Source organism: Pseudogymnoascus verrucosus, assembly GCF_001662655.1.
Source record: "Pseudogymnoascus verrucosus strain UAMH 10579 unplaced genomic scaffold scaffold_36, whole genome shotgun sequence".
NCBI lineage: Eukaryota > Fungi > Ascomycota > Leotiomycetes > Thelebolales > Thelebolaceae > Pseudogymnoascus > Pseudogymnoascus verrucosus.
The window spans coordinates 2,355-16,956 of record NW_017263687.1 but is presented as its reverse complement, the minus strand read 5'-3'; the positions used below and the strand labels follow the sequence as shown (position 1 = coordinate 16,956).

The 14,602-nt window shown below is 48.3% G+C and overlaps 7 protein-coding genes across 7 annotated transcripts; 4 read left to right on the top strand and 3 right to left on the bottom strand.

Moving 5' to 3' along the window:
- The first annotated feature begins 23 nt into the window (after positions 1–23).
- Positions 24–3,230, top strand: VE01_06152 (uncharacterized protein). Its single transcript, XM_018275605.2, has 3 exons — positions 24–547; positions 618–2,388; positions 2,445–3,230. The coding sequence occupies exons 1-3, from the start codon at positions 355–357 to the stop codon at positions 2,887–2,889; spliced, it is 2,409 nt and encodes an 802-aa protein (XP_018128390.1). The 5' UTR covers positions 24–354; the 3' UTR covers positions 2,890–3,230.
- A 15-nt stretch (positions 3,231–3,245) lies between these two features.
- On the bottom strand, positions 3,246–4,234 carry HTB1 (histone H2B). The gene is made up of 4 exons (XM_018275604.2): positions 3,924–4,234; positions 3,764–3,835; positions 3,625–3,712; positions 3,246–3,573 (listed from the first exon to the last, which is right to left on the bottom strand). The coding sequence occupies exons 1-4, from the start codon at positions 4,084–4,086 to the stop codon at positions 3,483–3,485; spliced, it is 414 nt and encodes a 137-aa protein (XP_018128387.1). The 5' UTR covers positions 4,087–4,234; the 3' UTR covers positions 3,246–3,482.
- Positions 4,235–4,482: 248 nt separating this feature from the next.
- Positions 4,483–5,676, top strand: HTA1 (histone H2A). The gene is made up of 3 exons (XM_018275603.2): positions 4,483–4,767; positions 4,921–5,009; positions 5,069–5,676. The coding sequence occupies exons 1-3, from the start codon at positions 4,715–4,717 to the stop codon at positions 5,326–5,328; spliced, it is 402 nt and encodes a 133-aa protein (XP_018128388.1). The 5' UTR covers positions 4,483–4,714; the 3' UTR covers positions 5,329–5,676.
- Positions 5,531–6,440, bottom strand: VE01_06149 (uncharacterized protein). The gene is made up of 5 exons (XM_018275602.2): positions 6,279–6,440; positions 6,093–6,225; positions 5,963–6,041; positions 5,859–5,900; positions 5,531–5,800 (listed from the first exon to the last, which is right to left on the bottom strand). Exons 1-5 carry the CDS (start codon positions 6,299–6,301, stop codon positions 5,778–5,780), a joined length of 300 nt encoding a protein of 99 aa, XP_018128453.1. The 5' UTR covers positions 6,302–6,440; the 3' UTR covers positions 5,531–5,777.
- A 162-nt stretch (positions 6,441–6,602) lies between these two features.
- KGD2 (2-oxoglutarate dehydrogenase complex E2 component) lies at positions 6,603–8,268 on the top strand. The gene is made up of 4 exons (XM_018275601.2): positions 6,603–6,918; positions 6,971–7,312; positions 7,365–7,757; positions 7,806–8,268. Exons 1-4 carry the CDS (start codon positions 6,688–6,690, stop codon positions 8,100–8,102), a joined length of 1,263 nt encoding a protein of 420 aa, XP_018128452.1. The 5' UTR covers positions 6,603–6,687; the 3' UTR covers positions 8,103–8,268.
- A 1,666-nt stretch (positions 8,269–9,934) lies between these two features.
- VE01_06147 (uncharacterized protein) lies at positions 9,935–12,818 on the top strand. Its single transcript, XM_018275600.2, has 6 exons — positions 9,935–10,865; positions 10,915–11,573; positions 11,623–11,736; positions 11,783–11,983; positions 12,034–12,435; positions 12,495–12,818. The coding sequence occupies exons 1-6, from the start codon at positions 10,595–10,597 to the stop codon at positions 12,654–12,656; spliced, it is 1,809 nt and encodes a 602-aa protein (XP_018128451.1). The 5' UTR covers positions 9,935–10,594; the 3' UTR covers positions 12,657–12,818.
- Positions 12,819–12,837: 19 nt separating this feature from the next.
- VE01_06146 (uncharacterized protein) lies at positions 12,838–14,059 on the bottom strand. The gene has a single exon (XM_018275599.2). The coding sequence runs from the start codon at positions 13,886–13,888 to the stop codon at positions 12,935–12,937; it is 954 nt and encodes a 317-aa protein (XP_018128450.1). The 5' UTR covers positions 13,889–14,059; the 3' UTR covers positions 12,838–12,934.
- Positions 14,060–14,602: the final 543 nt, after the last annotated feature.

Sequence of the window (14,602 nt, the reverse complement as noted above, 5' to 3'; positions counted from 1 at the left end):
CACCCGGCATGCTACAGTACGTACTGTACGGCATTGCCTGGTACGATAAGGCATCGTTATCTTAGTGTGTTTGCAAGGATACTCGATGGGAGACCGCACAATGTTTATACGGACCAAGGGTTCTCCTTGATAACTCTATAAAGTATACATAAAAACACCTCCAGAAATACTGTTTTCAGTGCAATATTCCAGGCGCTGCTTCACAGACTGCGCAGCCCCATTGTTCTGGCGAATTTATTGTGGTGCGGTAACTGATAGGAGTCACTTCAAAACTTTGCTGGAGGCTGCAATTTCAAATTTTGTTTCTCTACACCTCTAAACCTCGGAGAAAATGATATAGATATCAAGCCTACGATGGTACGCTCAAAGAAAGGCCCCAGGGGTGGGGGAGCAGGCAAAAGCAATGGTAGAGGGCAGGGCCGACGAGGTCGTGGTGGTGGCCGTGGTGGCGGCGGTGGCGATGGTGGCAGGAGGCATGTTGAAGACGACGATGGAGCAGATTTTATCCCATTTTCTGGCGCGAGTACACCTGCATCATATCCACAAGGTCAGTTGGATGGCCATATAACCCTTCCTACTAGCACATAATAAACGAACTGCCACTGACTTATTCGAAGGATTCTCTTTACAAGCGGAGGCTTTAAACACTCAACGCCACGAGCCTTCTAGATTGTCCAATTTGCGACTATGGGATGCAAAGGTCAGCTTTGTTAGTGCCAGTATTCTTCCGTCACCCGAAACACCCGGCCCTGAGACTGCTATGGAATGCATGTCCCTTAATGAATCCGACAACGACCTTGGAATGGGTGGGGTTATGGACTCTTCAGAACAAGCCGGAAATATTCCTGAGGCAGACGATGAGGAAGGAAGCCATGAAAGTAAAGAGAAAGATGCCCAAGACGAGTTTATTATTGATACGGAAGGCAATCAATCTATAGAAACGAACCTGCCACCCCCGCAGATTCGATCATCATCGCCAACACCCTCAAACTCGAGCGAGGAAGTCATATTATTCAGGGGACGAGATAATAACGGCCAGTTCTTTGGGAGCCTACCATCGACTAAGCCCAAGCCTTCGAAAACATCCTCCCTACGCACCACAATTAACGATGACGTGACGATATACACCGAAAACAAACAATCCGCTGTTGAGAGCAGTTTAGCTACAGATGTGCTACATTTGTCTGGTGACAGGAGCCAGGTTAAAGGGAAGGGGAAAGGGAAAGAGAAAGGGCATTTGCCCGACACCCCATCTACCAACCATGTGGATTTTCAGAACAAGTTATCAGATTCACTTGATACGCCACCCTTGACCTCACGAAAGAGTCGACACGGCAGCGGCCGCAATCGTGAAATTCGAAGCGTCGAAGATGAAATGATGAACGATTACATCACAAATCTCGAAGAGCAAGGCTTGGATGTTCTGGGACACGGCAACGGAAGGGAGCTTGGTGACAACGACAACGACATATTTCAACGACGTGACTCTTCTCCTGATTCTGACATGGAACTGTTGGAAGAGCACTTGGACCCCTCAGATTTTCTCGACCAGGATACTTTGGAGATCCTAGATGAAATTTCCGGTCCCATTGATGCAGTACTGTCAAGGCGAGACGCTAAATCCGGTCTACAATATCTTGTTGCTTGGAGTGAGCACATGAGCGACAAGTCGGGATGGGTTCCTGCGTCAGCGGCAGCGTTAGTGACACCCCAGGCGCTTGATCTAATTGGCAAATTCGATGCCAACGAAAAGCTAGTAACGGAGAGCTTAGATGGCGACGCTGACGATTCAGATTCAGCGGATGATGATCTGACTGAAAGTACCGATTCCGAAGATGATGACATGGATCTTATACAGCGCCAGTTTGACAATCTAAACGATGAGAAAATAGCAAGGCTGCTAGCGAAGCAATTCGAGTTTGGATTCGACTCCTCGGAGTTAGCTTTGTTTGACGGATTAAATGAACCAAGCGGTGGCAGTTCGTCAACCGCACGGAACCGCAAAAGGGAACAATTTCAACGCAGGGAGAAGGTCTCGAGAACGCCCCAGAGTGGCTTTCCTTCAGCGACTAGGCTTGCAGACGCATATGACGGATTCGATGTCATGGATTTTGAGCGTCCTAGCTTGAAGAAGAAACCCAAGGGTCGCAAGGGTAGGCTACCTTTTGATGTTTCTGATCCGGAATTAGAGGCATCAATGCAGTCCGCGTGGGAGAACGATCGAGTCAAAAAGAAGCAGAGGAAAGAGGACCGCGAGCACCGGAGAGCCTTGGGGGTCTTAGGTATCCATCCCGACAAACCTGACCTCAGTATGAAATACAAGGAGGGCATGGGGATCATGGCAATCAAAGAAGAAATCAGGTTGTTTTTAATTGGCAAGAACACTACGTAAGCATACACCCCATACCCCCTCCAATATGGAGATACTAATGCAATGTTCTTAGGCTCGCTTTACCTCCTATGGATAAGAAAGACCGTATTGTGGTCCATGAAATCGCCAACGCCTTCAACTTAAAGTCAAAGTCTGTCGGTGCCGAACGAAAGCGATTCCCTGTACTTTATCGCACACATCGAACATCTGCCTACAATGAAAATGTTTTCACCTCTGTTGAACGAAGAATCTCTCGCCGATTCTTCCCTCGCATGGATGTCAAAGGCAAGAATCCTATGGCCAAAACAAGCTCAGGGTTCCGCGGCACTGCGGGTGGTTATAAGGATGGAGATGTTGTGGGAGGCTCTGCGCCAGAGTTGGGAGTCGAAAATAGGGGTAGGGCAATGATGGAGAAGATGGGATGGAGCAGTGGGACTGCTCTGGGCGCCCTGAATAACAAGGGGATATTACAACCCGTGTCGCATGTTGTCAAGACTACCAAAGCTGGGCTGGGATAATATTTGTTCGCTAGACGGCTGTACATATCAAAACTGTATATTATTTCAGTATGGACTCCTCACTGTCCTAAATCGAAGAATTTCATCCAATATCCATCCTAATCCCAATAAGACGAAAATGTACGGTAATATGAAATATTCGGAATCCGAGTATCCTCATCGCGCAGAATCCATGTTTCCAAGCAAACTGCTCTCAAATGATGCTTCAACAATTGTGATCCATCGAGGTTATCGTAGTTCGTCATTTCCAGACTCGGCATATTCGCATTCCAGTGCCATCGCCGAATAGTGAAATTGCGGTCCGAGATCCGGGTATCTGTCACGTTGCGGTTCATTTATCACATGGATCAAAGATGTCATAATGTTTCAAATGTGGCCTTCAGCATTCCTAACCCTGAAGACGCTTATTGTACAGCCACGTAACCCATAAAGCAGACCCTGAAGACATTTGCCCCCGTAAAAGCAGACCATCCATAACGCATTAAAGAGACCCGACCAGATCGAGCCCATGCTGGCCTTATCATCTGATTTAGATGACTCCGAAGACCGAACATATCCGAGACCCTGTGTAAAAACCCGCAAACAGAGAACATTTATTTCGCAGAAGACGAGTACTTGGTGACGGCCTTGGTGCCTTCCGACACGGCGTGCTTGGCAAGCTCTCCTGGAAGGATAAGACGGACACTGAAGAAATGTTAGAATGGTTTGATGTATAAGTTTACAATGTATACGTACGAGGTTTGGATCTCCCTGGACGAGATTGTGGACTTCTTGTTGTATGCGGCAAGCTTGGATGCCTCAGTTGCGACGCGCTCGAAAATGTCTGGATTGTGTAAGTAAATTGAAATGGGTGTGAAAAGTGATGAAAGCTTACCATTGACGAAGGAGTTCAGGATAGACATGGCACGGTTGGAGATACCGGTATCTGGGTGGACCTGCTTGAGAACTGTGGTGTGTTAGTTATGAACGTGACATTAAAGTGGCGCGATGGGTGATTTCGACGCGTTTTTGTTGAAATTTGGTTTGAATCTCACCTTTGTAGATGTATGAAGAGTAAGTCTCCTTGCGGGTCTTGGTGCGCTTCTTCTTCTCGCCAGTTGCGGCGGTCTTCTTTCCGGCATCCTTCTTCTCAGCAGGAGCCTTGGCTGCTGGGGCCTTTGCGGCGGGCTTCTTCTCGGCGGCTCCCTTTGGTGGCATGTTGACGGTTTTGGGGGGGGGTTTTTTTGAAGTTTGGGTGAAAGTTGAGAGTAGAATTGAGAATTGATTTGGAAGTTGTAGACGTGGGACGTGGGCGTTGCAGAGTGTGGGTGATAGATGAAGAGAGGAGAAAGAAGGGAAAGGGTTGACGGAGATGGAGGTCCTGCCACTTCTTATACCTCAGAGAAATGCGCGGTGGTGATTCGGGTACGCGAGGCACGTATTTAGCGCTAACCGGAAACAGAAGCGCGTTTCGACATCATAACAATTATTTAGTGGGGGGGCGCATCAACACACATCGCAGCTTAAGCGAACGCTGATTGGCTCGATTAGCTGCCATCCCCTCATCCCCATCAGCCCATTCGCGCCATTCGCGCGATTTCACCCAGCTTTGGCCTTTTTGGCTCGCTATCCCAGAAGCGAGTGATCCCATAAATCACCCATATTGCTGTCAGTCTTATAAAGTTCCATCAACTCCCACTTCACTCCGCCTTTCTTCCTTCCTTTTCCTCTCCTCATCTCTCAACAACCACATCAACCCACCACGACTATACACGTTTAACTTCACCGTTACTCTCCAATCAACAACAACACCCTCAATTTTCAAACCCCCCAAAACTCACTCAAAATGACTGGAGGCAAATCTGGAGGAAAGGCGTCTGGCTCCAAGAGCGCGCAATCGTAAGTTCACTCCCACACCTCACCTAAACTTCATCCAAGATACTTGAAGCAATTCGCCTCTCTTTGGCAATTGACTTCAAGAATCATCCCAAGTCTTTTTGGATTATGGATCTGCTTTATCAAGTTCACTTTACTAATTTGTTCTTCGTACAGCCGTTCTTCTAAGGCCGGTCTCGCGTTCCCCGTTGGACGTGTTCACCGTCTTCTTCGCAAGGGAAACTACGCCCAGCGTGTTGGTGCTGGTATGTTGCATATCTTTACGCGTTTTATCATTGGAACACATTACTGACGCGTCAAATAGGTGCCCCCGTCTACCTGGCTGCTGTCCTGGAGTACCTCGCTGCTGAGATTCTTGAGTTGGCTGGTAACGCCGCTCGTGACAACAAGAAGACCCGTATCATCCCGCGTCATCTGCAACTCGCCATCCGCAACGATGAGGAGTTGAACAAGCTTCTCGGACACGTCACAATCGCGCAAGGTGGTGTCCTACCAAATATCCACCAGAAGCTTCTCCCCAAGAAGACCGTCAAGGGCAAGGGTGCTGGAAGCCAAGAGTTGTAAACGGTTTTCTTCATGGGTTTCTGCAATGTTCTCGCTTTCATGATAATGGGGTGTCGTCCGGGATATGGGCTCACGGCTGCTTTTTGCGTTTTTAAGGTTGTACAATAGGTCCATGGCAATGGGTCGGGATTGATTTTCAGAATCAATCTTACGAAACTATCAATATTTCAAATGACTTTCTTCGTGACGTGAAATATCAATTGCTTGCTTTCTCAAAATCATCCGGCGTTTATTTAGACGCGTGTATCTCAAATCCGCCGGTCCATATCTGGCAACAAACAGGCGCGTCTACTCTGAGTTTCGCGACGCAGGATTCCATACCTCGCAACCCGATCCGTAAATAACGACAGTCCAAAAATCTGGTAAAACATATTGTGCATTTGAAGCTCTTTAATTCTCTATATACAACGACCAGCCTCCCACTGCACCAAGCTCCATCTTTATGATCTCTAATAGTTCGTGTTGGTAGGGGCTACGCGCGCAATTAGTTTGTGTCCCCATAAATGACCAACATAGCAATTGACACTTACGCTCAAGGGTAGATGGTGGAAGGTTGCGCTCGTATTTGGAACCTGTAGCACAATTTCAATCAGTATATGCCTATCCGATGTCGATAACTGAGGCCTTGACATACCTCCTGGGCTTGTCGGCACACGGTATGGATCTGGGTGTTTCCATTTCTCAAGCAAGTCTTCTGTTTCCCTGAAAAGGGCCTACGAGTCTAGTAAGTACTCGCTCGTTCGTTGCACTGAGCAGATGCTTACCCTCTGTTGCCGTGGGTCCTTGACGTTTTTATTGGCCTCGAACAATGATCGGAGATAGAGCGCTTGGCCTCTCCAGAGGTATCTGTGGACGGACCAGTCCAAAGCAAGCTTCAGGGAGCGTCGGTATAACGACCTTTGTTTGTGTCAGCCGGCAATGTCATCTATTAGATGGGGGGGAACTCTTACGACACGACTCGAGTGTTCGACATGGCTGGAGCTCTCCCTTGATGTCGCTCTTCCTCAACAGGCTACACTTTCAGGGTGGTCGTATGGTACTAACAACGTAGAGCAAGTTGTCAATGCCCGAATTGTTCAATGGAGGTGCAATGGCTTTCGTATGGACGCAAGGTAGCGGTGCGAAGTGCCATCCGAAGTTGCGCTTCACAACCTCGACCAATCCAATAATTCATGCCTCAGGCAGCACTTCGGTCCGGACATAGTATCACCCGACGATACTTTGTTATTCGAGACAACTGGGATTGGGTACGGAGTAACCGATTTACTGAGGCTTTTAAAATTGTAGTTCCTACAACTTACTCCGACCAATTTGTCGTTCCTCATTGCCCTTTTATTCCATTTTCAACAATCGCTCAACATGTTATCCCGTCGGATCTTGCTCGCCTCGAAGGTGCTGCGAGCACACCGGGCACCACAGATGCGCTATGGATTTCCAATTGTCCAGCAGTTCAGATCCTACGCCGACACCATCGTCAAGGTTCCACAGATGGCAGAGTCCATTTCGGAGGGCACATTAAAGCAGTTCTCGAAACAGATCGGAGACTACGTGGAGCTGGATGAGGAGATTGCAACAATCGAGACTGACAAGGTCACTATTTACAGCTCTAGTATACGTCACGCCAAAGCTTACTTTCTGACAGATTGATGTCGCTGTGAACGCACCCCAGGCCGGTACTATTAAGGAGTTCCTTGCCCAGGAGGAGGACACCGTGACCGTTGGTCAAGACCTCATCCGTTTGGAGCTTGGAGGAGAAGCACCGGCAAAGGAGGAGTCGAAACCTGCCGAGACCAAGGAGGAGAAGTCGACGCCTTCGGAATCGAAACCAGCAGCAAAGAATGAGCCAAGCCCACCCAGAAAGGAGAGCGCTCCTGCACCAGCACAAGAGCAGCCAAAGAAGGCATCCCCTCCACCGAAACAGTCCGAATCCAAGGCCAATGAGTCGAAAACTACTTCCGCACCGGGTAACCGTGAGGAGCGTCGCGTGAGTAGCTTGGGTCTATACTAGTTGGGTTACTGATACTGACTTCTCTCAGGTCAAGATGAACCGCATGCGTCTGAGGATAGCTGAGCGCCTGAAGCAGTCGCAAAACACTGCGGCTTCGCTGACAACATTCAACGAGGTTGACATGTCTTCGCTCATGGAGTTCCGCAAGCTCTACAAGGATGACATCCTGAAGAAGACCGGTGTCAAGCTGGGCTTCATGAGCGCGTTCTCGCGTGCCTGTATCCTTGCTATGAGGGATATCCCGGCCGTCAACGCTTCCATTGAGGGACCAAACGGTGGTGATACTATTGTCTACAGGGACTACGTGGATATCTCCGTCGCTGTTGCAACGGAGAAGGGGCTTGTTACCCCAGTTGTCCGCAACACTGAGGGCCTGGACTTGGTTGGCATTGAGCAGGCCATTGCGGATCTCGGCAAGAAGGTGCGTAGTATGACTAATAGTTCCCGACTCTGACTAATGCATTGCTAGGCCCGCGACGGCAAGCTCACGATTGAGGATATGGCCGGAGGAACATTCACCATCAGCAATGGTGGTGTCTTCGGTTCGTTGATGGGTACCCCCATCATCAACCTTCCCCAGACTGCTGTCTTGGGTCTTCACGCCATCAAAGAGAAGCCAGTTGCTATCAACGGAAAGGTTGAGATCAGACCGATGATGTACTTGGCGTTGACCTACGACCACCGTCTGCTAGACGGCAGGGAGGCAGTCCAGTTCCTCGTCAAGGTCAAGGAGTTCATCGAGGATCCCCGTCGCATGCTGTTGTAGATTTAGCGTAGCGATGCTGTTGTAGTCGGTAGTGGCGAGGTTAGTTGGGCTCCGGTATCCAACTTGGATTATGGAGAGATGTATAGTAATAGAAGTTGCGCATGGTTTAGCACTGGCGGGCTCAAAACCATATGTATTGTAGATGGTAATACAGGGAATGTGCTTTACGTTTGCTACGTGGGGGGAAGGTCGTGTCTGATTGTGCCTGTGTTTGTGTTTGTGTTTGTGTTTGTCTTGGTGAAAAGTGCCGTAGTGGTAGCCGTGCCAGTGCCGCACGTCTCTCCGGGAATTTATCTTACAGTAGCATTAAGTGTTGGGATGCTCTCTCAACAGTACAGAGATTTCCCTTCTGTTTTTATTCTTTGCAGGGAGGCGTATGTATGCGTGGGGTCTAACTTGTAGGTATGATTGATGAACACAATGGTTGTTTTGGAGTGTTGAATTATTAATTATTTTTTGATTATCTATAATAAATAATACAATATTTAATTCGAGGCCATAGACATCATAACACCATAAACTTAATATGTATACAATACACAACAGCAACACCAGGATACAAGAGACCAGCTGATAATCAGCAATCAACCACTAGAACAATATATTTAACCCGATACATTTTGCTTGGGTATAGCAAGCAAGAGGGCTGTTGAATGAGCAATGAGCTTGACGTCGGGATATAATGCCGACCCCGAGCGTACAAACCCGACGACGGAGAGAGAAGCCGGATTACATAAGCAGATTTTTGGATCGATATTACTTGAACTGTCAAATTGCAACTGCTCGGGCAGGACTGTCAAACCCTCTACTGTACGGAGGAGATTCATAAAGTACTTGTACAGTATCCGTACGTACAGTACAATACCTGCACAATATTATACAAGCCGATGCTGGTGAGCTGTCGGATGAAACGGAGATATGTGCATATTCCCGGCGTGGCTTCGTTCATCTGGTGGCTGCAGAGCTTCCCTCGATAAGGCTGGGCTAAGCTGGGCTAAGCTGGGCTACTGTAAGCTGGGCTGTTGGTCAGCCAAATCCCAGCCAGACGTGGTGCTCCAGTACCGGCCGCTATAACCCTGGAAACGGCAGTTGAGGCGTCAGAGGTGTGTGTACAGGAGTGTCCAGGAGTCTGCAGGTATGGTCCAGAGCGTACGAGTGTGTGTGCACGCAACTGGATGCGCAAGAGCACGCGCAACATCCACGCGCCATCACACGGCCATGGTTGCCCATGGTTCTTTCCCCGGATGATTCACAGATGGGCCTGTAAGCTTGTAAGCCTGTAAGCCTGTAACCCTGTAGCCTCTGTTTGTTGAAATGATGTATCCCCAAGCCAAGCGAGCTATCATCGCTTGACATCCCTTGACTTCCCGTGCTTCCCGTTGTCTGAAGAGGATAGAAAGGATGAGAAAAGGATGGATATGCCTGTAAGCCCGTCAGGCCCTACACCCTCCCCAGTATAAACCCCACTCACCGCCTTCACAGGGATCTCGGATCCCCGGAAAGGCCGTCATCACCGTCATCACACTAGGCCAGGGCTGGTAAGTCGCCTACCTTATTTGACAAGTGGACCCTTTATCATCATCAAATTGAACGTCGCTGCTTAGACTATTTCACACTATTTCACACTATTTCACACTACTTCACACCATTTCTGATTATCATATGTAAATCTAAAACCTTTGCTACCTTTGTTGACAAACTCATACACAAACACACACTCTCTCTCTCTCTCACACACACACACTCACACACTCACACTTACACACATATACGTACACGCCTGTACAGCTCTACAGTACAAACCAAAAACCTACAACTGTACAACTACACAACTACACAACTACACAACTACACAATTACACAACTATACAACTACACAGTACAACTCTACAGCTATCTCCATGTACCTCATCACTCCATTCTGTATGAGACCGTACTGTTGCATTCCATCGGTAATGTGACTCTTCTGCTCTGTCTTGTACTGCCGCTGTACGATATACATATCCCCAAGCATCACTAATGCACCATCGGACATCCGTCGACAAGGGAAGCGTCCCCTTACCGCCCTGCTGCCTTATTAATTGACTTCCTTACTGCCATGCACCTGGAGTCTCCTCATCCGTTCCTTCCTCCGTCCCATCATCCCTTGGCTCCACTAGCAAGCCCCCCCGCCCGCCACTGACTTTGTTGACCTTCATGCCATCTTCGCCGAAACTTCCGATTTCCCATGACTCTTTTTAACATCCCTCTATCCTCCTTCATTATCCCAACTCACTCCTCTCACTCACTCACTTCCCTCTCACAATAATACCCTACTGGAATCCAACATCATCTTATTGTCCTCTCATCCTCTCACACCACCTATAACATATTGACAAATTGACATATGATCCTTGCCTACTTACCAGACAAGCTACAGCCATTCCCCAAAGGCCTTTGAGAGGAGGACCATTCCTATTCACCTAACAATACACACTGCCAAACAGCCACACATGAGGACCTGTCCAGAATTTACCAAGGCAGCCCCGGCTCTGTTGGTGCTGTTCTTTGCTCTCACGGTCTCTGCACACGGGGATGAAACCCACATGACTGCTGATATGGATATGGGCATGACGACCGCTGGCGCTGGTGCGCCGTTGGGCACTCCATCCAATGGGACGCTGGAAGTGCCTCCCAGTTACTTCCGACACCCAGAATACTCACATTTGATCCTCGCTCACATTGCTCTGATGACAATTGCTTGGGTCTTTGTGCTTCCAATTGGTATGAACCTCCGATAGCCCTAGGAATGAACATATCTGACGTGAACTAGCTGTAATGCTCTCCATTTCCCGCTCGAGACTGAACCTCTTAGCCCAATCTGGCTTTTTTATAATAAATATGGGAGGAGTTATACTTGCGATGCTCTACAACAGCAGAACGCCGGATTTATACCCCCACAACGCGCACCACACGATCGGATGGCTGCTCACCTGGGTCACCGTTGCGCAGATATGCTTGGCACTGATAACAGCATCTGCCAGGCTGGGAGGAGAGATCAGAAGCTCCGAGGAGCAACTACCCTTTATGCAAAGCTCGGAGCAGTCTGTGGGAGGACATCAATGGGCAAACGGCGCAGAGAATGCCCCGGGATATCGATTCTCGGACGATAGCGGGCATGGAACGGAACAGAACGACGAATCTCTCAGAGGCAACTCGTCTTCCTCATTGGAAGATGACCGAGATGTCATGAACGGTATAAACCGGAAGTATTACGAGGGTGAGGGTGATATACTAGCTCCGAGTTCAAAACGGAGCCGACATGCGCTCATGAAGAGATTGCGTGCTGTTCTTGCAGGCAAAGTTCCTTTATATATCTCTTCGCGCGTAACTGGTTTACTCTGTACACTCGAGTCTATCATCACACGCACGATATTGATACAAGGGTTTGTGGCTATAACCACTGGAGCTGTGACATATGCTGGAATTTTTGTATGTACCCGTAGCCCACCGAATAAGTTGTAAATCTAACTGGCTTTAGCGAGGAAGGGATGTGTTTTCTGGGCTTGCCCATTTCATCAAGGGAGGAGTGTTCTTCTGGTACGGAATATTCACGTTAGGCCGCTGGGCCGGAAGCTTTGCAGACCGTGGTTGGGTGCGTATTTTCTCTCCAACACGTACTTTCTTGCTAACAGCGAAAGGCTTGGAATATAAAACCTAGAACTTTTGGCAAGTCGGAAAACGCGAGCACCATCTCTGCAGAATTTGTGGAAAGCTTCCTTATATTCTTCTATGGGTCTACGAATATATTCCTAGAGCACCTGAATGCGTGGGGCGAAGCATGGAGCGCCCAGGACATGGAACACATCTCCATCACAATAATGTTCATTGGGGGAGGACTGGTGAGTGAATTAATAATGGCATAATATCCTTTAGATACTGACGGATTAAGTGCGGAATGTTAATCGAATCGACTGGAATCCGAAACCTGTTGAATATCAACACCCCGAAAATTTCCCCTAATAGGCCAGTTGACAGTCCATCTACAGAAGGCGAAGACGAGGAACCAAGCTGGCAGCCCCCCCAAAGCTACAAGATCTCGATGAACCCCATTCCGGCATTGATGGTGCTTCTCTTGGGGATTATGATGAGCTCTCACCACCAAAGCTCGATGGTCTCGACTATGATCCACAAACAGTGGGGAACCCTTTTGATGGGCGCTTCCTTTGCCAGAGGGTTGACGTATATTATTTTCTACTTGTCACCACCAACGTCATTTTTGCCCTCGCGACCACCCTCGGAGCTCATCACAGCTTTCTGTCTCATGGCTGGAGGTCTTGTGTTTATGGCTAGTGTAAGTGTTACAGCCTGCTTTATATTGTTGTATTGGGAGACAGCTAACATTTATTACAGAGCCGTGATACGGTTGTATCGATGGAGTATAATAACCTGGATGCCATGTTTGTATTCACTGTGACAATGGGTCTCGTGAGCTTCCTCATGGCATGGATCATTCTCAACGTTGCAGTCAAGGGCTGGGCATTACAGAAGGAGAGGAGGCGCAATAGACTTTAGATAAGCGGTATGATATCCTTTTGCTAGTTTTTAGATGCGGCGACGTGATACCATTTGTTTTATTCTGGGGCGATTTTGCGGGAAACCTTAATTTAGTTCATGGAGGAGAGGCGGGGGATTAGCTAGTTAGTGCAGCTAGGTCTTAATAATGAATATGGGGATGAGATCAACTGAAGTGTCATTGGCTATATATTAACCTCTATACATATATCCAAAGCGGATCTATATAATTCATTTCCAAGGTCTAATAAAAATACAACGGTCTTGCTTAAAAACCATCATTTCGGCCGATACACGACCCCTTCGGCGAGGAAGCGTGGCGTGTTGGTGTCATGGCTCGGCAATACAACGACGTCGGTCTGTCTTGCAAACTCCTTAATTAGCCTCAAGCTCTGTAGAGCACGGGCGGGATCATCGTTGATTCCATCCGGCTCTTCTTTATCCAGAACATCAATGCCGTATGTCGCATCTCCAGGGAGGACGTATGTCGTCGCTTCTCCGGTCCCGTTTTCCCCAAAGACCAGGAGGGCAAGATGCCCCGCTACATGGCCCGAGGTATCCACAGCGACAATCTTGCCATCAGATGTCAGCGGATAGGATTTCTTCCAAGGCCCAACAGGTCGATCTTCATAGTCGATGATCTTGGGCGAAAAGTTCTTGGGCCAGTGATTCGGCGTGGCTCCCTCCATACCCGCAAAAAAAGGGTGCTCGCCAAAAGCCTTCCAATGCTCGCGACTGACGTATACTGGCAGATCTGGTGAAGCGGCGATTAGGTCCTCTAGGCCGCCGGCGTGGTCATTGTGGAGATGACTTAGTATCACCGCCTTTAAGTCTGTTGGCTTGACGCCCTGCCGGCTGAGTAGCTGGACGATGCCATCGCTCGGCTCAATGGTGAAGTTGCTTAGCACCTTGTTGAACAGCGCTGCGCGTGGAAAGTAACCTGCATCATTGCAACATGGAGATTGGCCGGTGTCGAAGAGAAAGAGGCCCTCTCGGTGGCGAATGAGAAAGACCCCGACTGGGAGAGGGTGAGTCCATTGGCGGTCACAGACAGATCGCAGACGGCGGATGATAGGGTAGCTGCTCGCCGGCTGTGAACGCATCATTGGCCGTATCCTCACGGTTCCTGTCGACAAGAATTCCAAAATGGGCAATTTCGTGCTAGAGCTCTCATCTTTGCCATCTACAACGCTCTCGTTAACTACGGTGCTTGCATGGCCAATTTCTGCCATCGTTATTCGTTATTATGGGTAAAGTTCGACTTATCATCAAACTGTTGTCGTTACTTCTACGAAAACATATATAGTACTTCATGTTTGTTATAGAATAGGATCATCCAATGTTTCTCGGAGCAATAAACCCCCAACGGTCAAACAAACTGCCCGCCACGGCCGCTACTGCCGACTGTCGATCATCTATCTGCCATGGTAGTCTGGTAGTAACTACCGGTACTCGGTGGTTGCCAACCACCGATGAAAAGTGGATAGACGTAACCAGTCACGTGATTCAAACTACGTAATTATTCTTACTGTAAAGACTTTATTAAGATAATCAGGGTAATTACGAATAGATAGATGTAACGTAGGTCGTGGCGTAATGTCGGTAATGGCGTAATGTCGGTAGTGGGGTTAGGACCACCCCATCAACAGCCTTAATTACTACTACTATATTATTTTTCTTAAGTTATGGTACGACAGAAGAGCCAGAATGCTCAAGAACACGATAATGAAATAGCTAAAGCAGTCCTAGGAGTCCGAAACAAAAAATATAAGTCATCATATGAGGCTGCAAAGGTGTTAGGGGTCTGTGAGAGGACTATACAACGACGCGTTAAAGGTAGTAGCCTTACACGGACAGAAGCGCGACAGCAACAGCAACTCCTATCTAAAAACCAAGAGCAGAGCCTGTTAAAGTGGATTAAGGAGCTTACTACAAGTGGCTACGCT